The sequence below is a fragment of the Corvus brachyrhynchos genome, unplaced genomic scaffold (assembly GCF_000691975.1).
Source record: "Corvus brachyrhynchos isolate BGI_N302 unplaced genomic scaffold, ASM69197v1 scaffold60, whole genome shotgun sequence".
NCBI classification, from domain to species: domain Eukaryota; kingdom Metazoa; phylum Chordata; class Aves; order Passeriformes; family Corvidae; genus Corvus; species Corvus brachyrhynchos.
The window spans coordinates 3,461,957-3,488,256 of record NW_008236767.1 but is presented as its reverse complement, the minus strand read 5'-3'; the positions used below and the strand labels follow the sequence as shown (position 1 = coordinate 3,488,256).

At 36.4% G+C, this 26,300-nt stretch overlaps 1 protein-coding gene across 1 annotated transcript in view; it reads right to left on the bottom strand.

The window, feature by feature from the left end:
- SNTG1 (syntrophin gamma 1) overlaps positions 1-26,300 on the bottom strand; it is a 330,206-nt gene that overhangs the window by 83,087 nt on the left and 220,819 nt on the right. The window contains 4 exon segments of the mRNA XM_008644917.2: positions 8,854-8,983; positions 14,407-14,537; positions 19,235-19,317; positions 20,733-20,835. Of these exon segments, the coding sequence (XP_008643139.1) occupies positions 8,854-8,983; positions 14,407-14,537; positions 19,235-19,317; positions 20,733-20,835 (447 nt within the window).

Here is a 26,300-nt window from a genome sequence, read left to right as displayed (position 1 = left end):
TTGACTTTACATCACATTTCTGCTAATGCAGCTAAAAGTAAGTGTAAGGATTAACACAAATCAAATTCTTCCCCAGTTGCACTTTATGTTGTATTTTATGACACTGAACCATTAAGTAGTCACAGGTGAGATGGACAGGCATTCTTTAACTGCCTGATTGCCTCCTTTCCAGCAGTATTTTATGATTTTTTAATTGTGTCTAAAAATTAGTGACTACCTTTCCTGTCACAGGAGGTCTCAACAAAGGTAGAATTTAGGATCCTGTTATGTACTCTTTAGCACATAAAGTGCTCTCTTGAAAAACTACCCCAGAATAACTGGTAATTGGCTCATAAAAAAGCAAAACTGGGGAATAAGAATTACATGATCACATGCATCAAATATAAAAATATATATTCATTTTAATATTGATCAAATATATGTGATTAACAGCTTCTGAGACATTATTTCATATAGTAAAGGATTTCAGGCTTTATTTTAGAAAGAGATGGAGCAACAAAAAGTTTTTTTATACAATTTTTATAGATTTAGGCCAAAAGCTGTATCAAGTGATTTTATAAATGCAGTAAAGAAAAATTTATTTTGATTCACTGTACTACAGTTCCTGTTAGGTACAGTTAGGCAAATGCCTTTTTATAGCCTGCAAAATTGTTAAAAAATTTGTAAACAGTTAGAAAAAAAGGAGAAAAGCAGAAACCTCTCATACATTCATTATAAACAGTTCAAAAAGGTAGCAATTCTCAAAGGAAATTAATAGTTTTTCAGTGCAGTAAGTCAGAGAGTACCATGCACTGGGAAATGAGAATGAAACAAGGTGCTTCATTCTCAGTTTTTCAAGCCTGACTTCATGATCTCAGTGATAGTCTGAAACAAGTTTTGGATGTAATTACCTCATTCTCTGAAATAAACAAACCAGTGAGAAAAACCAACAAAACACCCTGCAATCATGTTGGTGCCCACATAGGTGATCAGCACAGCTATAATTTCAGACATTTCAGACTTTCCACTTAACTACCCCAGGTACTTTTAGGAGATAAAAATCTTGTCACAGAGTTACACAATACCTTTTGCTAGCAGGGAAATGGCAATTCACAAGTATTTGGGGCTCCTTTCCTCTGCAGCTTGGTGATCATTTGTTGTTTTGCCTGTTGGGGTTTAGTTGCTCTAACCTTTTAAACCTGCCCTGGAATGGCTGGATTTCCTCTCTTCTACTCCACTACTCTGCCTCTCTGACTCCCTTCTGTTCTGCAGGCAAATATAAGCTGTGCACTGCTTGAGTGCACTTGCTCTCTATGGCACTTTATGAAGCAAGACAACCAAATGGAGGAAGTGCTTTCAACACATTAGGCTACTAATAATGTATACCCTGAGGTGTTTTATAGCTTTTTGAGTGCATTTAAATTTCTTTTAATTCTTTTTATCTTTTCATTCTCTGGTTGTGGAAGAAAGGCAGAACTTTTGATGTAGCCACCTTTTAAAAATATATTTTAAAAGTGAGTAAGAGGAAAGGGATGTCAAAACAAGTTTACATTGCTTTAAATACAAATAATATTTGTGTTTGTTGTGGGTTTTTTAAGGTAGCAAAGAGAAGGAATACAAAAAGAAAGGTTATTATAGCCTAACCTCCCGCTTCCCAGTTGCTATTTTATCAACAGCAGTTTGTGATTCAACAGCACTTTTAACACATTCTCACTGAAAATAAACGAATTGTGGAATATTGAACATTTTACTGCATGACAACAACTAGGTTACAGTAGCTGGGAGTCTCCAGCTGCTACTGAAAGGGCAGCTTGGCATTTTGGCAGTAAAGGGCAACTTATAATGAGTCCTTTCTTCTTCCATGTGTTACCTCTCTGCAAACCCCCAAATGGCTTACCTTTATCCCCAGTTGGACTGCTCCTATTTCCTTTATTCTTGTCATCATTTTTTTGCCACTTAAAATCAATCAAGAGGTGTTGTTTGGTTTTGGGCTTTTTCCCCTAAATGACAGGCTTCTTGTTACCCTTCACCAGGGTGGAATGTTGAGAGCAAGTGTGACATTCTTCCAAAGTGTCTTGTAGCTAAACAAATCATAGTTTATATTATAAAGTGTTAATTAAGCCTTCAATAATAATAGAATAAGGGAAGAGAAAGATCTCAGACCTCCACATAGATCTGCAGAGAATAAAGAACATATTGAATATTGATGTTTTGTTTTTATTTAAATACTAGCACAAGGATAAAATTTAATCTGACTTCTAACAAAAGTGGACGAATCAAAGTACAGGGATTCTTTACTGAGTGAGAGCATCATATACAAAACTGCAAAAATATTCTCTCTGCTTTTTTTTTTTAAAGATTTACATAAAACAGGTAAATTTAAAATAAGGGCTTTTGATTGTATTGTCTCTAGGGACATTGCTTGTCTTAAATTTTATTTTAGAGTTCTATATAATACTAATACAAATGTTAATATTTTTATCAGATATTATTAACCACTGCAAAAGTTGTGTACTTGTATACAGCAAAACAGAAAAGATATTATTAAAAATAGCATGAACAGATGCAACATTTTGGAGAAGCATAGAAAGAAAATTTAATTTATTTTGAAAACCTATCATGAGTACTTGAAGTCTACACTGTATATTCCAAAGCAAAACTGCAAGACTGCATGTCTCTTTGATGAGTGGTGTCACCATAATCAGAATGTGTCATAACAAATGCTCCAATTATGAAGACAGAAGTTTCTTTTTACAAATCTCCCAGAAAGTTGTGGAATAAATATTCTTGAAGAAATATTTCTCAAAGAAATATTCTTTTCTTGCACTTTTTTCCTACCTGCCACATTGCCCTTTAGACTCAGGTACATCATAGAGATGCAGATTAAACACCCTGGAGAAACAGCAATACAGTTTGGCAAGACTTAAGTTTCTTTGCAGCTAAATCAGTACATCTAGGAGGAAATAAAATCACCCATAATTATTTAAGCAAGGTACAAATAAAAGGTTTGTAAAATAAGACACACCTCAAATTGCCAAAAACATAATTAAATATCAGATGAGGCCATATGTAACGCTTGAAAAATGTGACATAGAAACAAATGTGGTTTTAGTTGTGCAGCTGATAACAGCCTACATTTAAAAAAGAGAAGAAGTAAGGAAAAGTAGTGATTTAGACTGTAATCCTGAGGGTGCACTGACTACAGTTATTCATGTAGATCTCCATGCCTTAAGAGAATCATATACGGAGAAAAAATGGCAACAGTATGTTACATGTGTATCAAGTTCTGCTTTTTAAATTTCCCTGGAGAGACCTCAGTATCAATGCTGGAATGACTGTCTGTATAGTCTTCCCTTTACAGGCTTGAGAATGGAATGCAGAACAAAAACTCAAAGTGTCAGAACACTTTGAGCACTTGAATGGCTAATACTGCTTTAAAAAGTGTTGAACGTGGATTTAATTAATAATGCCCAATTTATCTGACTATTTGTGCCTTGGGAAATGTGAATCATATATGTAAAAATGTTCTGTTAGTAATACTTGATAGACTTGAGATAATTCTCTCTTGTTTTGGCCTTCATTTTATAATGCTTTCCACTTCTAAATTACTGACAGTATTTTAATTTTGCACTACTGCAGAATATAATGTAAGAGGTTTGATACTAATGTTGGTAATTTCAGATTTTCTTCAAACATGCATAGCTGAGTAACCAAAAGAAGTTTAATATCATTGTAATACACAGATCATAAGGCATCTAAGAGCATATAATCCCTGAAAACTCCATAATTACTAACATCAGAGCATTCTGATGATTTGCCATTGCATTTTAACTAAAAAATTAAAATGTGAAATCTGTTCACTTCATGTGAGTGACATTGATTTTTTCATGTAATATAACATTCCAGTATGTTCTTACTGGTGGTAGTATCCACCATAAAAAATTAAACATGTTCTACTGATTTCTTCTGATAACTTACTAACACTGAATGTAGTCCTGTGATATTTTATTCTTCCTAGGAGTGGAACAGATTGAATTAGTCTAATTAGTTTTCTTCTCCTGTTTTGTACTCATTTGTCTCCTCTTCTACCTAATGGTTTAAAGAATCCCTCTGCCCAAACTTCAACACTGTAAAGATAAGGTATTACCATTTTCTTTTTTCCAGTGAAAGTGAAACAAATATATTCGTTCTCTTAGCAGCCATTTATTTCCCTAGGCACTACTCTTTAAGCATAAGATTAAAGTTCAATTGAACTTTTAAACTTTGTTCAAAACAAAGACTTAGGTTCTGGAAAACACATCCACTGTGCCAATATTCAGTTTGTAGACCTCTTGATCCTACTGCTTTTATGCTATTGTTATGCTTCTACCAGTAATGTGTGCCTCATTACTTTCACAAATACCTTATTTTACCCAGAAAAATGCAACATAATGGCATGAAGTGAAGTTACTGTGAACTAAATCTTTTAAGATCTTGTGGGCATTCTCGAGAGAATCTTAAAACTTTTTGCCACATCCTGCTTAGCAACTTTACCTCAGCTGTCTGTCATTCCTGTCTGATGAAGTTCATGTTGTTTCTTTGCTGTCAAGTGCTGGCTTCAAGGTAAGAAGCATAAATGTGCAACTGTTGCAGTGTCTCTCACAGAAATGATGGAAGAGGAAAAGCAAAAGTAATATTATTGCCCTCAGTATAGAAAACTCTGCCACAGAGAAAGCAATGGACAAGTGACAAATACTGAGTTGGGAGGATAAATGCCCAAAGATTCTATGAAGCTATATCCTAGAAGTTGCTAACTAATATGTATTTTTTTTAATTATTCTTTTGTTACAAAGACCTAAAATGTCTGACTTTTACTGTATTAAAGCCATTTAAAAAATTGCCTTTAAGTTCCTTGACAATTGCAGAACATGAATTAGGGATGTATTGGCAACTGGTGGTTCTTTATAGAGTACATGATTTTGAATTATTTTCTTAGACTCTTCCAGAGTGTAATTTCTTCAAAAGCTACATGACCTATTGTATACTGTCATCCTAAAATTCTTTAACAAAAGAGATGTTAAAGACAAGAAATCAGTATTGACTACCACCAAAATTAATACAATTTAAAAGTTCATGGAAAGGCAAATAGTTCATAGCTGAATCGAAACAACTGAATTGAAAATTCCTACTCAGAGCATTAGCAAGAAAAGAAGCAGCAGCTTGTTCCCTTTTTAATTGGCTTTGGACAGCCATCCAAATTGGTAACAAAAAGATGTAGAACCTCACCAGTTCATAGAGGAATTAGAGTTTCCAAGCCCAGGTTCAATTTAACATATTCAGATTTTAGCACATGAACTTCAGTATCCGGATTGCTTAGACTAAATCTTCAGGTTTAATATAACCCTTCTGGTTTTAGAGGCTATTGATAAAACTGGTGAATTGTTAACACAGATGCAATTTAAGTGACTCAAGTTGGAGAGGAATCCATCTTCAGAAATGAATGATCTTTATAGATTCATCACCTCATCAATTACAGTGTGACATTAAGTCACTTCCAACAGTGCATTTATATATTATGCATTTTGGTTGCATACCAATATACAAGCCCATTCATGTTCTGTAATTTTAATGTATTTCATCTCATATGAGAGAGGGCTTCTTGGGAGCCAAAGAAATTCAAATTAGCAGTATCACTGTCAGTGTCCTTAAAACGTGGAGGATACTTTTGCTAACCTCCTGAAGATGTGGAAAAAGAGTGCATACCTGAGGTCTGTCTTTTGATGAAAATCTGAGATGAAATAAACTACATCAGTAAGCCTATGGATTTTTTTAAATCTTTCCTTAATAGTCAGAATATAATTTTCTGTATCTCTGCTTTAAAATTTAAACCATCTTGTTGCATAATAATATGAGTTCTCTCTCATATTGTACAAAGTCTAACCACTGCAGGAAAAATGTGTTTGCTTGCAGACACCACCTTCCAGCTTCCGTTCAGTTAGCAACACTGCCTTTCAAAAATGGTGATGATGTCAAGGCATTTTGGTTTTGCTTCTACTCCTGCATTTCTGTTATCTTGCTCTCTTGTAGATACTGGCTATACTGCTGATCCTGCAATTCAGTCACATCATATTTGCATCAGATGTGGACATATCAGATCATGAAAGAAGAGTTTTTGACCTTACCCTTACAAAATTTTAATTGAATATAGGTTCAAGAAGGTATCTTGGAGGCAGGGACCATATTTCACAACTATTAGAGATATGTGGGAATATAGGACTTGTTTTTCAAATTTTTGGGGTTTGAATCATCAGATAACTTTTTTCAGCCAGTTTGTGTGTGACAAAGTAAAATAATTCAGATTTTCTGACTGCGACTGGTATGCTTTTGTTTTTTGGTTTGTTTGGTTGGTTTTTTTTGTTTGTTGTTTTTTTTTTTGGTTGGTTGGTTGGTTTGGTTTTGGTTTTTTTTGGTCACCAAAAATATCCAGGCACTTCTTTGGGAGATTTATTCAGAGAAACTCACTTTGGCCCCTCAAAGACACCAGTGACAGGATTTATATATATCTCCTTAGGTATCAAGTATGAACTCACCACCCTAGGGTCCTTTACCAGTCAAAAGAAAGACAGACATGTCCTGAGGGAATTGATTTCATTATAAAATGGATGTCAACAGTAAATAATAAGATTCACTCTTTGGATATCCTGCTTTAAGACATCTAAAGTTAAGCAACAGAAATACCACCAAAATCTACAGAGCCCAAACTTGATACAAGGGTAAAGGAAATGCTTTCAGAAACAATCTAGCTCTTATAGTCCTTTTTTCTGCTTTCTTTCTGCTTCCTTCTTTTTCAAAAGGTAGATAGATGTGAGAAAGAGCATGTAAGTTACTATTTCTATGAAATACATGGTATTTAAAAGAAACAAACTATTTTCTGTAACCTCTAGCTAGAAATGAGAAGTTAATTGAAACTAAAAATCAGTCAATTTATCCAAAGAACTAATAAAAAATTCCTTTACTCTCTTTGTTTCTTTGGCTCTGGATGACACAGTAAGGGAGAATGACTGTGAGTAAATGCCTGTCTCAGAGGAAAAAATGCTAACATCAACAGTATGTGCATGTCAATAACCATCTTTTAAAGAAAGAAAATACAGGGACCTCTAATCACATCTAATCATTCATCTGTGAAACAGTTTGGTTTTTTTTCCCCTCTGTATTCCTAATGTTTCTTATATTCACTTATCACGTATGCTGTCAAATAACTAATTCTTTCTGGCAACTGCCAATTGAAAAGAAAAGTATATTACAGGAAAGAGAGTGTCATTATTTTCCATAAGTTCATAAGTGCTATGAACAAATAGGACAGTTCTAAAAATAGACTCATGTATAATTATCATAAGCCATAACTCTCACGGCTATTTCACAGGATGTCTTTGGGATAACGTAAGTGCAAAGATTGGCATAATAGTTGCATAATTTAGGCTATTTACCTTTTATAAAACTTTATAAATATTTTATATATATATAACTTCAGATAAATTCTTTCTGTAATTTATGGAAATTAGTGTAGAATGATAAAATGTACTTGGAAAAAAAAATCACATAATAACATTGCATTGCCAAAATCCAAGTTACGCTAAGTAACCATAATTATAGTCTCATCAGAGCTAAAGTGTTTAAAAACACCTGTAAAATTTAGGTGCCTCTGTCCGTTGTTACAAGCAAACAAATACACTGATTTAAGTAGCAAGAACCATTAGCAGACTGAAGTAAAGACGGCAAGAGAAAAAAACCCCAGAAGCCTCAATTGTCAGGATGCCTAGTGAGACAAGAAAGGTTCTACATAGCAACAACACTTTAAGGATGAATAAATAGCCATAAAGTTCTCTGGTACTGCATGGAAGCTTGCAGATGGCAGATGAATTCATGTCTGTCATGTTTTTATAATACAATGACTTCTACATATTGCTGCCAGATGGAACATAGTTTTGCATCTTGATTATAAATCTCCAAGAAATACAACTTCCTTCAATGTGTTCCCTATATTTGAAACAAAAGCAAATTCAGGGACAGATTTGAGAAGATAAAGTAGATTTAAGGAAATCTGAGAGAATATAAATTAAATCCACAAGGGCTTCCTTGTTATAACTCAATTCAAAATAATAGAGTTCCCCATGTGTTCTCTATTTTGGAGGAAAACCAGGGAATCCAATACGGATTTCTATACAGGGAGAATTACATGTTCATTTTAAAATGTAAATACATCCCAGGCAGGTCCAGAAGAGCTCTCAATCAAACTTTTTAGTTTGGAAAATCTTTTACATAACATTTATTCCTGCTTCAAGAAAAAGTGGTGTCTATCCCACAAGCTCAGATCCATAAGAGTGAAGTTCAAGAAGCATAAATGCATTTAATCATTGCTGATAACAAACATCCACATCTACACCACAGAAGCACCTTGCCTTTCCCATGGTGTTAAACGATACCTAGACAGACCTAAAATCTAACTGAGATCTGGTTATACCAGTTTCTGTAGAGATGTGCTTTCTCAAACTATGAAGGGAGTACAGAATTTTTGGTTTTTATATGTGTTCACGCATCACACCTGGCTTCCTCCTGTGTGTCTGGTCTTTGCTTCTAATCCTAATTGGTATTGCTAAGAAGTGAATAACTTTGATAGCAATGAAGTGAACTGTATGACTGTAGGGAAGGATATTTTCCCATTCAATGATTTCTCACAGAGTCTGATTTGACGACAAACTTGAGTTGACTTCTCTCAGACAGCCTCAAGCATTGTTTATACGCAGATAATTCTGTGTGTGAACCCATTAGGCTTTTATGACAGTTATAATCAAACATGATTGGGAAACCTTCTGGCTTACTTGGATCCATACTTACATTGTGCTTTGTGAGGTTGGAAATGTTACTTGCTATTGCTTGTAGCCAGTCAATACAGTCTTCAGCAGAGAGACACTGAATTATTCCACTGCAAACCCCATCCACAGCAATTACTTGGAATGCGTTTTGCCTGCAGACATATCATAACAGATCAGGTCAGAAGAAAATTTTATCTGTTCTAGCATATCATCTTAACAATACTTGTAGAAATGCTCTTCTTTCAACTACAACGAAGGTCAGCCACTGAACACTGCTAAAATGCTGTCTTATAAAATGCTGTTTAAAAATTCCTGCTTTATAAATACCTGACATATTAAAATGATCATGTTATAAGGTCAAATCAGACAATACTAAGCTTCCATAAGGCTATAAAAAAATTCTATGGACCAGCTCCACAGAACCTTCAACATCAGGCTGTACAACCTCAGAAGCCGAGCAAATGAAAGAGCTGATGCATGTATAAGACTTTACACTTTAATACAGCAGGCTACAGAGAAGGAAAGTGTGCATTGGAAACCATGGGCAATAATTTGGGAAATTCAGTGAATACCAGTATCTTTTTCTCAACACCTTTGTTTCATTTTTATATTGGAGTTTCTAAACACAGTTGCATTACTGTCTGGATGGCCCTTATTGGCTGCTCATGTTTATAGAATTTTGTTTCTCTTTTAAACTACTGACTGAAAAGTTGGAGAACTCAAAATTGATAGGTAGCATTAATGATTTTTCCAATTGCATTTCTGAATATAGGATCATTACCAAAATACACTCCCACCTCTGTCTCAACCCCAGCACCAATCTGGGCATATATACAAAAATCCATCACACATTATAGACTGATTTTCCACTTCCAGGCACTGAGCAATTACAGAAAAAGAGAAAATTTTCAGATGCTAAAGCAGTAACAGACCTAATTTCTTCAGTAAATAGCCTCATTTGCTAAAACCCCTTGTAAGGCTCATAGGTCTCTGTCTTCAAAACCAAAAACCTCAATACTAATCCATATCCCAGAGTAGGAGATTACTAAACATACAGAGAATACCAAGTTCCACTGCTGACATTCTTCTACAAACCCAACTGTTAATGATCAGTTCATGGTTTAAGATTAAGTACATCATTCAGATTCTTTGAGAATGGCTCAAGCAAAGTGCCTGATATCTTCAGGGTAAAACTGAGTGTCACTAATGACAGATCTGACATCTGAAGACAGGTATCAATTTTGAAAAGCTGTTTGGGGTTTTTACCTCCTAAAATTTTATTCTAGTTGTATAGAATGTAAGGCTAATATCTATCTTCACTGCACCCACGTCGAGAACAAACTGTTTCTTCAGTCAGGAGAAGGAATAAAAATGAGCTAGAGCCATGCTTTTGCTCTGAGAGTTCTAGCATGAGAACCAGCTTTTGCAGGATAGTGATATTAACACCATCTTGCAGGGATCTCTGGTTTATTTAAATCCAGCAGTTTAGTTGTCTTTCACACAGGTAGTGATTTCTCTTGAAATCCCCAAAAATACCAGTCAAGACAGACTTCTTTCAGAGACGCATTTTCAAATAATTCCAGTCAAGTTTTGAGGAAGAGTTATTTAAAGAATCTTCAGGTAATGTTGCTAGAATTTTTTTTATTCTATCCTTTATTTTAGGTGGTTATAAATATAAATAGCAAAATTTTCCAGAATAAATTTCTAAATCCTTACATGAAGACCATAACATGGGCTCAAATTTGTTGACTATCTCTTTTAAGAAAAATAGCACTGACTTCAGGACTCACCTTATTTCTACACAGTCTATCATAAATCAAAGCAGGGGTCCAAGAAATCCATCAATATGTGACATTAACACAAGTACAAAACCCCCAGTAGGTTCCAGATTCAATCCTCATGCATGAATTTCCCTTACTTACACTACACACACAGTGAATCTGGTGCATTTAGGGCATCAGACTGTTCCTATTGCTCCTAGGAATTTGATCTGTACAAGTACAAAACCATTCATCCACAATGTTACTACCCAAGTATCAATAAACACAGATAGTATGATACATGGTTACATAATGAATTACTTGTGGATGTGTCTTGGCAGTAGATAGCCTTAGAGTATTGTAACAGTATTTTCTTGAATGAGTCTACCAGCCCAAGTTCATAACACCATGCGAACCTGAAAACATAAGTATTAAATACATGTTTTGTACTAAATGGAACAAATAGTAGATTAATCACTTTATAATACACAAAAAATTGTCATTGGATAAACACTTAACTACACATTTCAGGTTCTCTGACTTCTGGAACTCAAAAGCTATATTTGAAATTAATGAGTTCCGCAAGATTAAACTCACTGTCTCCTAGAATTCTGTATGAATACCCTTCAGAATTCTGTATGAGTACCCCCCAGAATTTAGGTGTCTCAAGCATTCCACTGGAAAAGCCAGAACATGATTATGAGGTTTAATATTGTATGTGAGAAAGTTATATTTCCATATCAAGCTCTGAAATATAAAAAGTTATTAGACTTTACATAGTGAAAACAGCCTTGTAAATACTAACTTCAGAAAATGTAATGAATTAGCCTTCCTTTCACGTTGCTTCTTTATATTATTTTTAATATCCTTTCTTTTATGTTGCTGTTTATAGCAGTCTCTTTTAAAAGTATCTACCTTTCTCTCATAACAAATTCTGAGAGGGAGTAACATTTAAAAATGTTTACAGCAATTTAAAACAGTCTTATAAACTAGCAACATAAAATGTTGGCTCTATGCTTTAAGAAAATCCCACTTCCTCTCCCATAAGCATCCCGCATTTTTGATTTTTTTAAGACTCTTACTTCCTCATGTTAGAATAGAAGGACAAAGAAGAAAATTATCAGAGTAGTTTTTCAAGGTTTGAGTATGAATTCAGGCATTTTGTTTTGTATTAACATACTTTTACATTTATTTTCTAGAAATTCAAATGTCAGGAATATTGTTACTACCTAAGAAACTTTCTTTGTTATGTTCTATAATACGAACTTTAAGCTTGTTTTTATTGATGCAGAAGACTGCATTTTAAAACCCTCGATCTATGAACAGCTGAATATGTGCTAATTTTCCATGTGAGTAGCTCTATTTAATTCAATACCTAATCTGAAGTACACAGTAGAATAGATCTCATATTTGACTGTTATGATTTTGGGTCCTTTATGCTTCATTGTTAAATATGGAGCTGAAAGCTTTCACAGAATTTAGTGGAACACCTCCTGCCTCTCTGGTGACTTTATCCTGCTCCAGTTCAGTTCAGCCAATAAGCTTTCGTAGCCTTTGGTTTACACCTTACCTTCCTGGCCCAGCCATTGTTCCTCAACAGACCAAGGTTCATCCAGCCAAGTAAATATGATCCTGCTATTACTGGTCAAAAGCTGCAGGCTGGCTTTAGCTCCACTATGATCCACAACAACTACTGCCTAACCTGCATTAATTTCAGCTCTGTGAATAGGAGAAATGGCTGGCAGACCTAGGCAGTGTAATTCTGAGAATCAACAGTCCTAAGAACCAACTGAGACGGTGGACAGCTTTTGTGCAACTTTCAAGTATTTACTGAATACCAATGAGAAGGAAGCAGGCTGCAATAAGAAACTATAAAATTAACTCCGTAAAAATTCCAAATAGACTGAAAAAGACTTCTCTTCCCCCAGTTTCTGAGGTTTCATAAATCTACTCCTAGGTGATTGATTAGAAGAAGAAATTATGGAGTAACATGCTCTGTACCTGTACACATCTTTCCTCCAGTTAATGCCTTTACATACTGGAGCTCTCAGAAGTATTTCAGTATGAGAACTTCATTCTTATATATACAGATGATTAATGAATCCATACAATACCTAGATGTTTAAAACTTTTAACAAGTATGATCTTATATATTTGCCTTATCAGACTTTGTAGCTATTTTCATTTCTATCTAATTGCTTTACAAACAGTAATCATTACAGAATATTTTTTCTTCCTTTCTAATTTCTTCTGATTTATTAGGATAATGTTATATTAAACAATGACAAGCTCTAGGTCTGTATTTGGTCTTTCTGAGATGAATTTAATTTTCCCCACAGCAGCTCTCATAGAGTTGTGCCTTGTATTGGTAGCTAGAAAGATTTTGACTACACAACAGTGTTTTGGCTACCGCTGAACAGAGTTGTCACAGAGCTGCCTCTCCAACATTTCCTCCTCACCAATAGGCTGGGGGAACAAAATCTTGGGAGAGGAAATAGCCAGGACAGCTGACCCAAACTGATTAAAGGGATATTCTATACCATATGACATCTGCTCAGCAATGAAAGTTAGGAAAAAGGAAGAGGAGGGAGGGTATTAATTAATTATGACACTTGTCTTCCCGAGCAACTACTACATGTACCAAAGCCCTACTTCCCAGGATGTGACTGAACATCACCTGATGATGGGAAGTAGAGAATAAATATTTTGGGTTTTTAGCTTCCATGTGTGGTCTTTGCTTTTGTTTTATTAAACTGCCTTTATTTTGACTCACCAGATTATTGCCATCTTATTTTCTTCCCCTTCATCCTGTTGAGGAGGGGAGCGATAGAGAAGCTTGGTTGACACTTGGCATCCAGCCACAGTCAACCCACCACAATGCCATAAAGGTAGACCTGACTGTGAGCTTTGGACAGCTATCCCAGTGATTGTGACAAATTGGAGATGAATTTAAATGTTAACACATGCAAAGTAAAACGTGGGAAAAAATAACCTTAGTTATATGGAAACAAAAAAAAATCCCTACTGTAGATATAAACATGAAGAAAAATACAAGAACTAAGAGATGGTTATCAGCTCAGGCTCTTGCTCATGGTCCTCATCTGAGTATGGTTGCAGCTACTTCTGTGCCTGGACATGTCTCCCACTGATTTGGACCTGCAGGCTGATTTCCCATCCTAAACTGAGCTCCACCTGACCATGATGGACTCTTCTGAAGACTGTCCCTAAGCCTTCCCTAAGCCTGCTCCATGGGGAGCAGCGGGATAGGATCTTTGTCTGCGTGGACAACACCTTGTCCAGCCTCACTCCTACCCTCTCTCTTGGCTTATCTTCCCCATGGGGCAGCCAGCCCTTGCTTCTCCCAAACAAGATTATTTCACCCAATGTAGTTACCAGATGAAGTATTTAACACAAACAGAAGGAAATACATTTTAAAAACATAATCACATTGCAGAGTTCAATGCCATAATGCATTGCATAAAAAAGACATAAAAACAAGTAACTTAGAAAGAAGACAGGAGCATTAGCAGCTATTAAATATGATGACATATGTTTCATCTCAAACTGCAAAAGGTGCTGAGCACTAGATGCAAGTAGGAAGATCACCCATCATCTCCCCACATACCTGTTCCCAGCTGATGTCAGAGCAGAACATGAGCCAAGGTGGACCTAGACAGACCTTTATGAAAGCTCCTATGTTTCATGTCTCTGGCAGCTGCAGTGGAAATAATAATGCAATTTCTCCAACAAGGCAACTTCCTAGGGCATGCATTTGTCAACCAAGAAGTCAAGTTTCAACCTTCAAACCTCTTTACCTGCACAAATCTGATCCTGGAAGGTACTGGGAAAATCGTGAATGAAGAAGTGGTATTAATCGAAGATCACACCACCTTTTCTCCCACCTAAGTCCTGGGGATGCTGGCCATGAGGAACATGATAATGTATCCTGAAAAACATTAAAAGATCCTTCTCAGTTTTGAACTTCATTGTAAGTACTCAGCAGATTTGGAAAGAAAGAGATAGACTTCAGAGACTTTATATTTCCACTTTACCCAAATCACTTGTCATCAGTTTTAGTGAGCACTGGAAAGATTCTGAATAGAATCTCTAAATTATTTACCATACAACCATAATTCAGTTGTTGATATCTTTTCTAACAATATCACCTCAAACCCTGGTAATTAGAAATGGGATTTAATATGTGATGAAAATTGTCAAAATTGTCAAAACTACACTCTTGTGATGAACATTTTAATTTGACCTACTTAGAGAAGACACTGCTTATATGAAAACTGAACTTTATTATGTTTATGATCATATCTAGAAAGAATGAATATTTAATTATCTACAGTCTAATTTGACCAGTATTTTAAAAGAATATAGATTTGCATGAGAAATGCTTATAAAAAGTTAAATATACCTCTTTCTTCCTTTATAAAATACTTTAAAAAATAGTGCTGACAATGATGTTATTTTTCTGAAAGAGCATGATTCTTCAAAGTGCCTTCTCATAGTGACAAAGAATGACGAAAAGGCTGAGGTATTTAATGCTTTCTTCATCATAGTCTTTAATAGTAAGACCAGTTATTCACCTGGTAGCAAACCTCTGAGCTGGGAGACAGGGATAGGGAACAGAGTGAAGCCCCCATAATCCAAAGGGAAATGGTCAGTGATCTGCAGCAGTTAGACATGTGGCCAGATGGGATCCACGGAAGGATAGTGAGGGAGCTGGCACATGTGCTCAGCAAGTCACTTTCCATCATTTACCAGCAGTCCTGGCTGACCAGAGAGGTCTCAGTTGACTGGAAGCTGGCAAATATGATGTCCATCTACAAGAATGACCATAAGGAGTATCTGGGGAACACAGGCCTATCAGCCTATCAGATGGCATTCATCATCTTGAATGCCATCCCACACCATGCACAGGACAACCAGGGAATCAGGCCCAACCAGCACAGCTGTATGTAAGGCAGGTCCTGCTTGACCAGCCTAATCTCCATTTATGACCAGGTGACTGTTCTAGTGGATGAGGGAAAGGCTGTGGCAAGAGTGGCTGGAAAGCTGCCCAATGAGAAAGAACTTGGGGGTGCTGGTCAACTGTGACTGAACATGAGCCAGCGTGTATCCAGGTGGCCAAGAAAGCCAACGGCATCCTGGCCTGCACCAGAAATAGTGTGGCCAGCAGGACCAGGGCAGTGATTGTCCCCCTGTATTTGGCACTGATGAGGCCTCACCTCGTGTGCTGTGTTCAGTTTTGGGCCCCTCACTCCAAGGACACTGACATGCTGGGACATGTCCAGAAAAGGGCAACAGAGCCAGGGAAGGGTCTGGATTACAAGCCCTGTGAGGAGCAGCTGAGGGAGCTGCAGTTGGTTAGCCTGGAGAAAGGAAGGCTCTCCACAACCACCTGAAAGGAGGCTGTAGCCAGACGGGGGCCAGCCTCTTCTCCCAAGTAACAAGTGACAGTATATCAATATATCAGTAAAATTATACTTGTTGATTTACATTCTTTTTAGTCTCAAACTTCATATTTTTTCTTACTGATATCTTCTATAAGATAACTATTGCAAAAATTAAGTACACCTATTTCTCTAGAGTGTGAATTTTGTGTAAGATCTATGGAATTATAAAGCTTTACCAATTTGAACTTTACTTTTACATATATGTTCATATATCTTTTATGTATATGAAACAAAATATCAATATAGATATCATATTAGCTGAGCAATAGGCTTTTTGCAGGTAGTTCACTTTTTTAAAACATTGAATTTCCTGTGAAACATTCCATTGATTCAATAAAAATGAAAATAAATAAATTATTGGCTAGGAAGACTATGCTAGGATGTTGTTTTGAACACCTTGAATTTTTAATGTTTTCTGTCTGCTTTTGGGGACCTTTCTTCACCTGAGATTAAACTTGGGGGAAAAATGAAATGCAATAAAAATTCAGATACAAACCGCAGGCCTAGATGTTATTGCAACAAAAATGTTAATGCTACCTTTAGCCTGCCTGCATAACTCTTTGAACTGTTGACAAAAGACCAAAAACAGTCTTGTCTACCCCAAGTTCTGAGTCAAAATTCTCCTTCACGTAAATCAAAAAGATTATAAATTAAGAAACAAGACTATGGCTGTAAGTCACAGAATCATAGAATTTCTAAGCTGGAAGGGACCCACAAGGATCATGGATGTCAAGGCCCCGCCCTTGACATCCCCAGCAATCCCACAATGTGCCTGAAAGCATTGTTCAGACTCTTCTTGAGCTCTGTCAGCCTTGGTGCTGTGATCACTTTCTTGGGGAGCCTGTTCCAGTGCTCAACCACCCTCTGAGCGAAGAACCTTTTTCTGATATCCAACCTAAACCTCCCTTGACACAACTTCAGGCCATTTCCTTGGTGACTGTCACTGGTCACCACAGAGGAGAGATCAGTATCTGAGAGATCAGTCTCTCTTCCTCTCACGAGGAAGTTGTAGACTCCGATGAGGTCTCCCTTCAGTCTCCTCTTCTCCAGGCTGAACAGACCAAGTGCCCTCAACCACTCCTCATAAGGCCTCCAGACCCTTCACCATCTTTGTTCACCTCCTTTGGACGCCCTCTAAGAGCTTTAGATCCTTCTTATACTGAGATGCCCAAAACTGCCCCCAGCACTCGAGGTGAGGCCACCCAGAGCAGAGCAGAGCAGAGAAGAGTAGAGCAGGAGAATTCCCTCCCTTGCCTGGCTGGCAATGCTGTGCTTGATGCACCCCAGGACACAGTTGGCCCTCCTGGCTGCCATAATCAATGTGCCATTGACCAGGACCCCCAGGTCCCTTTCCACAACACTGCTTTCTAGCCTCCTGTTCTCCAGTCTGTACATCCAGAGTTTCCCCTTCGCAGGTGCAGAATCCAGCTCTTGCCCTTGTTATGGTTGCCCTTCATATGGTTGGTGGGTGCCCAGCCCACTAAATTTGTCAAAGTCTCTCTGCAGGGCCTCTCCGCCTTCAAAGCAGTCAACAGTTCCTCCCAATTTCATATCATCTGCAAACTTGGTTTGTATCCCTTTGAGTCCTGAACCCAAGTCATTGATCACAATGTTGCTGAGCCCTGGGCCTAAGATATGGCCCTGCAGAACCCCACTAGCAACAAGTCACCAGCCTAATGTTGCTCTGTTCACTCTAAGCCTTTGTGTCCAATGCATGAGCCAGTTGCTCACTGATCATGTGTTTATCTAGCTGTCACAATTTCTTCTAGAAAATATTCTGAGAAAAAGAAAGAACTGTGGGGTAAGAGTTGTACATAATTTAGGAATTCATACAGATGTCTTTGGTTTTACAGAGAACCCTGTTCCCATGACAAGGGGACATCTGACATAAAGCCACATCTTGGACCTTATTAGAAGAATTTAATTTAGGGTGAATTATAGACTCGTGATATCAGATTATATTACTTAAACAGAAAGAAAAATATTTGGTTTCAGTAAATTATTATCAGCTCAAATAGAAATTATAGCTAATCTAGATATGCTTTGACATCTACAGAAAAAGAATTCACAATTGGAAGCAAGTTTTTTGTCATGAAAACAAAGTTAGAATTGTACTGGCTAGCAGAATAAATCAGTTTAGGATCTACTGCCATCGTCTTCTTACATACATGCATACCTATATAGACTGCTGAGACACGACTGCTTTTGTTATTGCTGCACTAGTTACATATATTTTTATTGTTATTTTATATAAATTTTATTGGTGTTACCTATTTATAAATTCCAGCTCCTAAAACTTGTAGAATTCCTCAAGGTTTTCCAGATTATAATAAGGTTTAAATCTGTGCTATCAATATTTAAATCTATGGGCTACTATTTAAAACTTTTAGTAGTAAAATATGAAAATACAATAAAACAAGGTGGAAATTAAAAATGGTTCCTCAACAAGGCTTACATTTCAGTTTTTTTAATATTTTTTAAATAATTATGATCTATACTGGTTTACTTATTCCATGCTTTTTTTATATCTTCATCTATCACATAGCCAAATATTCTGCAAAACAGCTTTTAGAACTACATAAAATAAAGGAAATTTTGCATTTTCTGGCTAAGAAAATATTTTAAAGTCACTTGTTGCACTTCAAAGGCATCTTTTAGTAAATATCTGATCAGATATCTGTAGCATTTTATCCCAGAGACACTCTGCTCCATAATGCTATCCCACTTCAAGTAAAATTTTAAGTGTACAAATTACTAGAAGTAAAAATAGGCAAAAACATGCACCTAAACATCTTTTGACAAAAGTTTTAGATAATGCATAAAATATAAGTCATGGAAAAATATTCTTACAAATTTTTCTTCCTTTTTTATAAATAGATATATTTTCACTTAAGAATTTAAATTCCTATGCAGAGAAAATAACGTAGAAGAAAAAAATTTTTGCGAAATTCCTACTGCTAAAGTAAACAGTAATCATACATATCAAGGCACAATCTCAGCTGTAATAATTTGTCACAGTTTAACTTCCAGCTATAATTTCTGGCTGCCCTTTTTTCCCTCTACAGAACTGTCTGTCTCCAGTGTTAACTAGAGCTCCTCCCCTGCTGCTGTCTTCTATTAGTACTTCCACTTAGCTATTATAGCGTAATTATTCTTCCATCAAGGAGATTCAAGCTCTTACCGTGTTGTTGGGGTGGTAGTTGAGATGTAAACCACTGTCACAGAGGGGAGAGGATGTGCCACTGCTTTGGTCACTGGGGGCACCTAATACAAATACAAATTCACAAAAAAATTCTTTGTTAATCTATGATGATGTAATTCAAATTTGTATATGTATGTATGCATTCTCCTCACCCCCAAATAACTTCAATCATATATAACATTCATTTACTTTCTCCATTCAGTATCTGTCTTCTGGCTTGAGTGGAATGCCTTTGTAAGCTAAATGGGAGCTCAAGAAAACCTTCTCTGAGGCTTTGTTTAAAAAAAGTTAATGTCTGCCTGTTAAGAAAAAATCCCACGAAGTGTTTTTCAAATTTTACAATAAAAGGGAAGTGTGTACCTTCTCTCTTGGTTTTTGCTTGAAGGAACTTGTCAGATAACCCTTTTGTTACTCTCAGTGGAGTTTACAATTCTAAATGTTCTTGTAATGGTTTAGGAAATTACAGTGCTACACCTCAAAAGTGACATGATAGGATCCATGCAAATGCATATTGCTGTGCATTACTCAGGCTACTCTGTGGTCCCACAGCCTATCATAAAAGGGAAAAAGGTACTGGGACACATTTTTATTTAAGAATACAGTGTTCCAATTTTTTTCTTGTTGCACTTAAGTTTAATACATAGACAAAAGAAAAAGACAGTCTTCCATCAAATGTTTGTATAAAATGCTTTTTCATTTTTTAGTTTATTTAATTCCTGCTAACTTAAAATGAAAGGCTAGAAGTATTGAAATTAAATATTTATTGTTCTGTTGCTTAAAATTTGAGCAATTTATTTCACTCTCTTAGAGAGCAAAAAGCAGAAGTAAAGCAGAGGTGGCAAAAGGCAAAGGCTGATATATAAATATGCTTAGATATGCTGCAATTGTCTCTAATTATGCATCCACACTTACAATTTAATATAATTAAAGGAAGACAGCTGTCTCCATATGACTCTCATGGGGCTAGTTGACTAAAACTCAGTTTGGACTAAAACAAAATACTTATCATTCCAGAGTAATTTATTCTTAGGTAGACAGACATCTCCACCAAAGCCTCTGAATTTTAAACAGCAAAGTTAAGTCCTCTAAATATACACACACAGTCTAAGTTTCACATTTACAAGAAAAAACTCCCTGAGACTAAAATACTATTCAATGCTGCCTGAAAAACTGATTTTAAATACTCTGCAGCAGGATGTGAGCTATTGCAAATTAATGTAATTCTACTGTTTTACCTGCAACTTTACTGATTCACACCAGCCAAATGCCTGGTTATCTGTTTTTCAACCAAAGACAGCAATTTGTCTCTTGAGGTCAATGTTAACAAAAGCCATGGCAATAGGAGAAACTCATATTCAGGCAGTAATGCTGATTGTAAAACTGCTGTCAATCACCCTCAATGCACATAGTTTCAGAACCTGCAAGTGTTCATGGGTATCGAATTGAGGGTTCTTTTGGCCAAGTAATAAAGGCTTACATGCACAATCTTCATTCAGTGGCAGTTTGAGAAAAGCAGGTGCTCTTTTCAGAAAGGACACAGTTAGGGTCACTTCTTCCCCTGCGTTGCGAAGGACCTGTACCTGGAAAAGAAATACAGACAGACACCTTGAAATAAATTTATGACCAAAACCCATTAACAAATATAAGCAACACCACAGAGCTTCCACATACCAGAATACAACTGCTTAGCCATTTACTGCAATTACATTTGTTTGAGAAGAAACCAAGATGTAAAGCTTGCTATCTGCTTGTCTGTTGTGTTTCTAGCCACACATACAGTTAAGGGGGTGGGGGGTGGGGGGGCATTGGCCTCCTCTATTAGTACTGACTTTGATCTGTGCTGTTGGAGAACTTGTTCCTTGAAATTATTCAGCTATGTAACTCCTTCTTTCAGATCTGGAATCATCCCCCCCAGCATGTATGTATTTAAAAAAATAAATATATATTTTCTTTATGCAAAGTTGTCTTATAAATCCTCAATCAAAACAACAGCAGTAGTTTCCACATCTGTGCCATGATCCTATGAGCAAGTCTTTCCAACAGCCAGAGTTAAATTTAGCTGAAGCGCTCCAGCATGGATGAGAGACCTAATCTTCATCACAGACACAGAGGAAAAGAACCTATTTTAAGCCTTAAATCTTAGATAAGCACAAGATGAGGTTTTGCCAAAGGGCAGCTTGCATTTTGGACATAGAATGTGCAAAGCACCTATCCAGCTGTGAATACTTTTAGCCTTCCTGTACTCTCCCATAGTTACCCCTTCGGCTTTTGTTCATCTTTAGCTTTTTTGTGGTACAGCTGTAGACACCCCAAACATACAGCAGAGTGAGGGAACTCCAGGCACCCCCTGGAGCGGCAGAAAGGAGGCGTAAAAGCAACTAAGCAAAATGGTGTATTAAATAGAGGAGGAGAAATGTTTGAATCAGCTTATAACATGAGAGGCAAGAATCAGGTCTTTTCAGAGAATAACCATTTCCTGTTCTGGCTTTATAACTTCAAAACTCTTCAAGGGCTGATTTAGTTTGGGCTTACAATGACAGAAGATTGCACCATGCCTCTCTTTGAGTTCATACTGTGCAAAGACCCCACTCACAGGGAGCCACATTCAGAGAGCTGCTACACAGGGAGACATTAGGCAAACATTTTATACTAGCACATATCTGTTCCCTTTTCTGCTGTGCAGCTGGATAATACACAGGTAACCCTTCTGTCATGCTGCTGCTTGAGAGAAAGCCTTGTAAATAATTTATGAAGCATTGCTATTCTTTAATTATGTCTGTCAATAACCTACTCAACAGATTTAGTTACATGCATGTGTATAACTATATATTGGGATGCTTTCACACTGAATCACAGCATTATGCTGTTAACTTAAAGCAATTCTTCAGGAAAAAATGTCAACTTTGCCTTGAAACACAATAGTTCCTACTTCATGCTGGTTGCTACAGAGGACTAACAATATGATGACAGAATATTTGATTCAGTAACTGAAATTTTAGGGTCTTTAATGTTTAAAATAGCACAGGGGTTGTCAATGCACATTTTTCAGTATAGTATGTATTTATTTGTATGTGTGCAAATAAACACAGAAACATCACAACAAATTTAATTAACTTATACTGCATGCCAAAAACTTCATCTGTAACACAGAATCATAGAATCATTTAGGTTGAAAAGATGAGTCTCTTTGATGGGCAGTTCCCAGTTCTGATATATTTCATATTTTAAAATTTTTAAGCAGCAATTTTTTCATAGAAAGATGACTTGCAATGATATGCAAGAATTCTGTCCTGAATTCAGCCAGAGAAACTGTCCTGCATCCTCATCCTCCATAGAAAATTCACCCTTTTCCTCTCTTATGTAGAAGTCACACAGTTCAGAATAGTCAGAGCCAAAGCAGAAACCTACAGGTATGTATTCCCTATTGTTTCAACAGATGTGGATAGATGAATCCACAGTGCAGGAAGTGCAGGAAAATACAGCTGCTCTCTGCTTTTAGAAAAAATTATTTCTTTTTACTCAGGAACAGAGAATAAATAAGTGGAGAAGTTACCAACTTTAACTTATAAAGTCCCCTTTTAAGATAAGAATAAGTGGATACCATTTGTGAGAGAAGCTGAGAGAGTAAACTGCCCTGAATCATTCTTCCAAGAGTCTACATTGCTTTCACTTGTTAATATATTGCTCCGTTAAACCTGTAAGATGCTGTAAGTAGTCTACTGTGACCTTTTTCTCAAACCTCTCTCTTCCTCAAACCTCTTCTCATAGGATGAAAACTTTAAGCTGGAACACATTTCAGTTGAAATCAGCAATATTTATACCAGTGAAGTGTATTTTGGAGTGTAAGAAGCATATTGTCCAGAAAGTGACTAGATTTTGACATGCATAATAAAGACTAAAGAGAGATGAAAGATTAAAAGAGAAAAGTACTAGGTAATGATTACAACAAAGAGCAGATGAGTTATCGATCCCATTTTGCTTACTTTCTAGTCATTAACAAAGCCATTCTGGGAAATAAGGTTAGGTGAAGAAAATGGGAATTTTAATCACTTTATTGTCTTTTTCTAGCTTTCAGTTGAAAGTTTTACTGCTATTTTACATTCTTTGTCCTCACTTTACATAACAAATGAACAATTATTGAACTGTTTAAAAGGAAGTATGCCTTGCAAGATTCATTTACCTTTTGTCCTCATTCACCATGTACAGCATGTCATACTGCCATTCTTCCACACAGAAAGAGGAGGTACAATGGGAAATCTACTCCTACTGACAAATGATTTTAGTAGTACACAAGAACAGCTCATGTTCACGAATGGAAAATTGATAATTTTTACAAAAAAAGGTAATAGCCAAAAGTAATGTGACAATTGTTACAGGGAGATATGTTTATGAAATGAAACTCAACACTTGAAACACAGGGAGTCAAACAGTTTGTCTGTAAGAGTCAGAACAGTTAGAATTTCTAAATACAGTTAGAATTTCTACAGTTTTACAAATATGAGTGAAATTCTACCAACAGTTAGAGATACTGGCATATTAATATATCTTCCCTCTTCCTCATTGCCAAACAAATATTTAGCTCAAAACTTTATAGAGCTAATATGAGGACAGTGTGAATGAAGATGTCTTGCTTGTCTCATGCACATTCACAAAAAATGAATTTATCTGCACAAGTGGACATTATGTGGACATTATGGACATAATATGGACATTATTGGTAGTATATTACACCAACTAAGCAGTAATGACTTTTACCACTGAAGTCAATTCATTAACACATTGAACAAGTCAGTTGTCAATCATGATATAATTTGTAGATAAAGAAATGGATAGATATATGAACAGCAATCCTGTTTGCTTACTTGGAAGAAAACTCCCTTACATTTATTGTATACATATTGCCAATAACTTGCCCATCAGGCACTATCATTGACAAAAAAAGTTTTGACTATTTCTGGCAGCAATAATTCTAGAAATATTTCAAGGTTACTTTCAAACACAAGAGGGAATATGTAAATATAAACTAAATATGCATTTTTTCAGTTACAGCAGTTTCTGATTTACAAGGAAAACTTAGAGCTAGGTTGATCAGAGGAAGTAACTTTGGATTTTTTTCCCAGAACCATGATGTGTTGTATGCATGGTAAAAATGACTCAAGATTAAAAAGCTAAGGACTAGTTCTTGCAAACAATGAAGCTCTCTTAAGAATTTGAAATTATTTGAAAAACTTTCAGAATTCTTCTCTCCCCCACCCCTCCCTACTGCGGGTCAAGGTGTGTGGAAGGTATCTTTTCAGCTTTATACTGGCTAGCGCTTGTATTTCAATGCCTTAGAAAGCCTCGAGCAGCCTTGAGAGGTAGCACGGGCTATCTAGCACTTTAGTAGCTCTAAAATCGGTACCTGAATCAGCTGCAGAGCAAATACCATCAGCAGAAGCAAAGAGGGAGAAATAGAGCTCCCTGCTCGCTCAATTCCCTGCAGTTAGAAGCCTTCAAATGAGACAGACAACCAGAGATATTCACAGGAAAGTCGCTGAGCTGAGAGAGAGGTGGAGCCTCCCCCTCAACCATCTTTTATTAGGAGAAGGGGAAAGGGGAGGACTGGGGGCGGACCCAGGGTGACCGGCCAATCAGACACTGCTAAAGAGTCTGAGTTACATTTGGTTTTGCCCACAATTAGAACAAAGGAGCTCGGAGCACATGGGCAGGAGCAGGTGTCTTTGGGAGGGGGAGGGGAGCTCAGAACAGGCAGCAACAAAGGTGTATTAAAATGCCAAAAAGAGAGAACTGGAGAGAACTTGATTCATTGAATGTTGAATAGTGGCACTAAAGTGGTATCACGGTTTTTCAACTGATTAAGTAACATCAGGTCACTGAAAAAAGTACTAATTATCAATCCCACCTTCTTACTGCCTGGACCTTCCAAAAAGAAATTTTACTAGGGTTATTACATACAAATGCCAGTTGATTACTGATTTCCATAATGATCCCATCACTTATAAAATATTCCAATGTGGTTGAAGACTGGATGGAACACTTTCCCCAGGGAAGTGGTCACGGCACTATAACTGACAGAGTTCAAGAATGGTTTGAACAACACCCTGAGGCACATGGTGTGACTCTTGGGGTGTCTTGCACAGGGCCAGGAGTTGGACTTGATATTTTTTATGGGTCCCTTCCAACTCAGCATATTCTAAGATTCTATGATTTTCCCTAGTATGTGAAAAGACGTAAGTGGACCCAACCTCTACAAAGTGATCAAGAAACTTATTTTTGAGGGAATACTAATTTTGATTAAATATAAAAATATTTTTCAAAAATTTCAAAACAATAATGCAACAACTTCCTAAGATGGTTTTTATCATATATGAGGAGTTGGGTGAAGGTGAGAAAAATTCCCAGTGCTAAATCCAGGGAACACTTGCATGACAAAAATTAAACTCAGTAGTAGACCTAATTTCCAATTTTTAACTAGGTTATATATTCCCACTGTATGCCATGCATACACTGTATGCCATGCACCCCCGTCAGAAGAGATATGGCAATTTCTAAAGCAATGCATCCCAAATTGCAGAAAACGCATGACCAGACACTATTAAAAAGGATTTGCTTATTGTTTGTATCATTGAAAGGTAATGATCTGACTTATTTCCAGAGGCTATGTTGACTATTTAAGATGCATGGGTTTTCTTTCTATAGAACTCTTGATTTTTAATATTTTTGAGATATTCTATGAAGCCTTACATTTTACGCCTAGGAATTTACCTAACTATATCAAGTTTTAATTTTTCTAGTTAAAAATGAATAATGGTAACACTTAAAATGTTGATATAGAAGTTGCATGGATTTAATAATGAAAAGCTATTTAGTACTGCTGTTACTACTTGATTTAGTAGTTTTTAATTTCAGCTAGTGAGTAATAGCAGCTATTGATTTGTTGGTGCACAGTGTCTAACGAAGTCATCCCTGTAACATGAAGAAGCCATGACACTGAAAAATCTTAACATCTCCTCATCAACATTATGGCTATATATATTAAATTCCT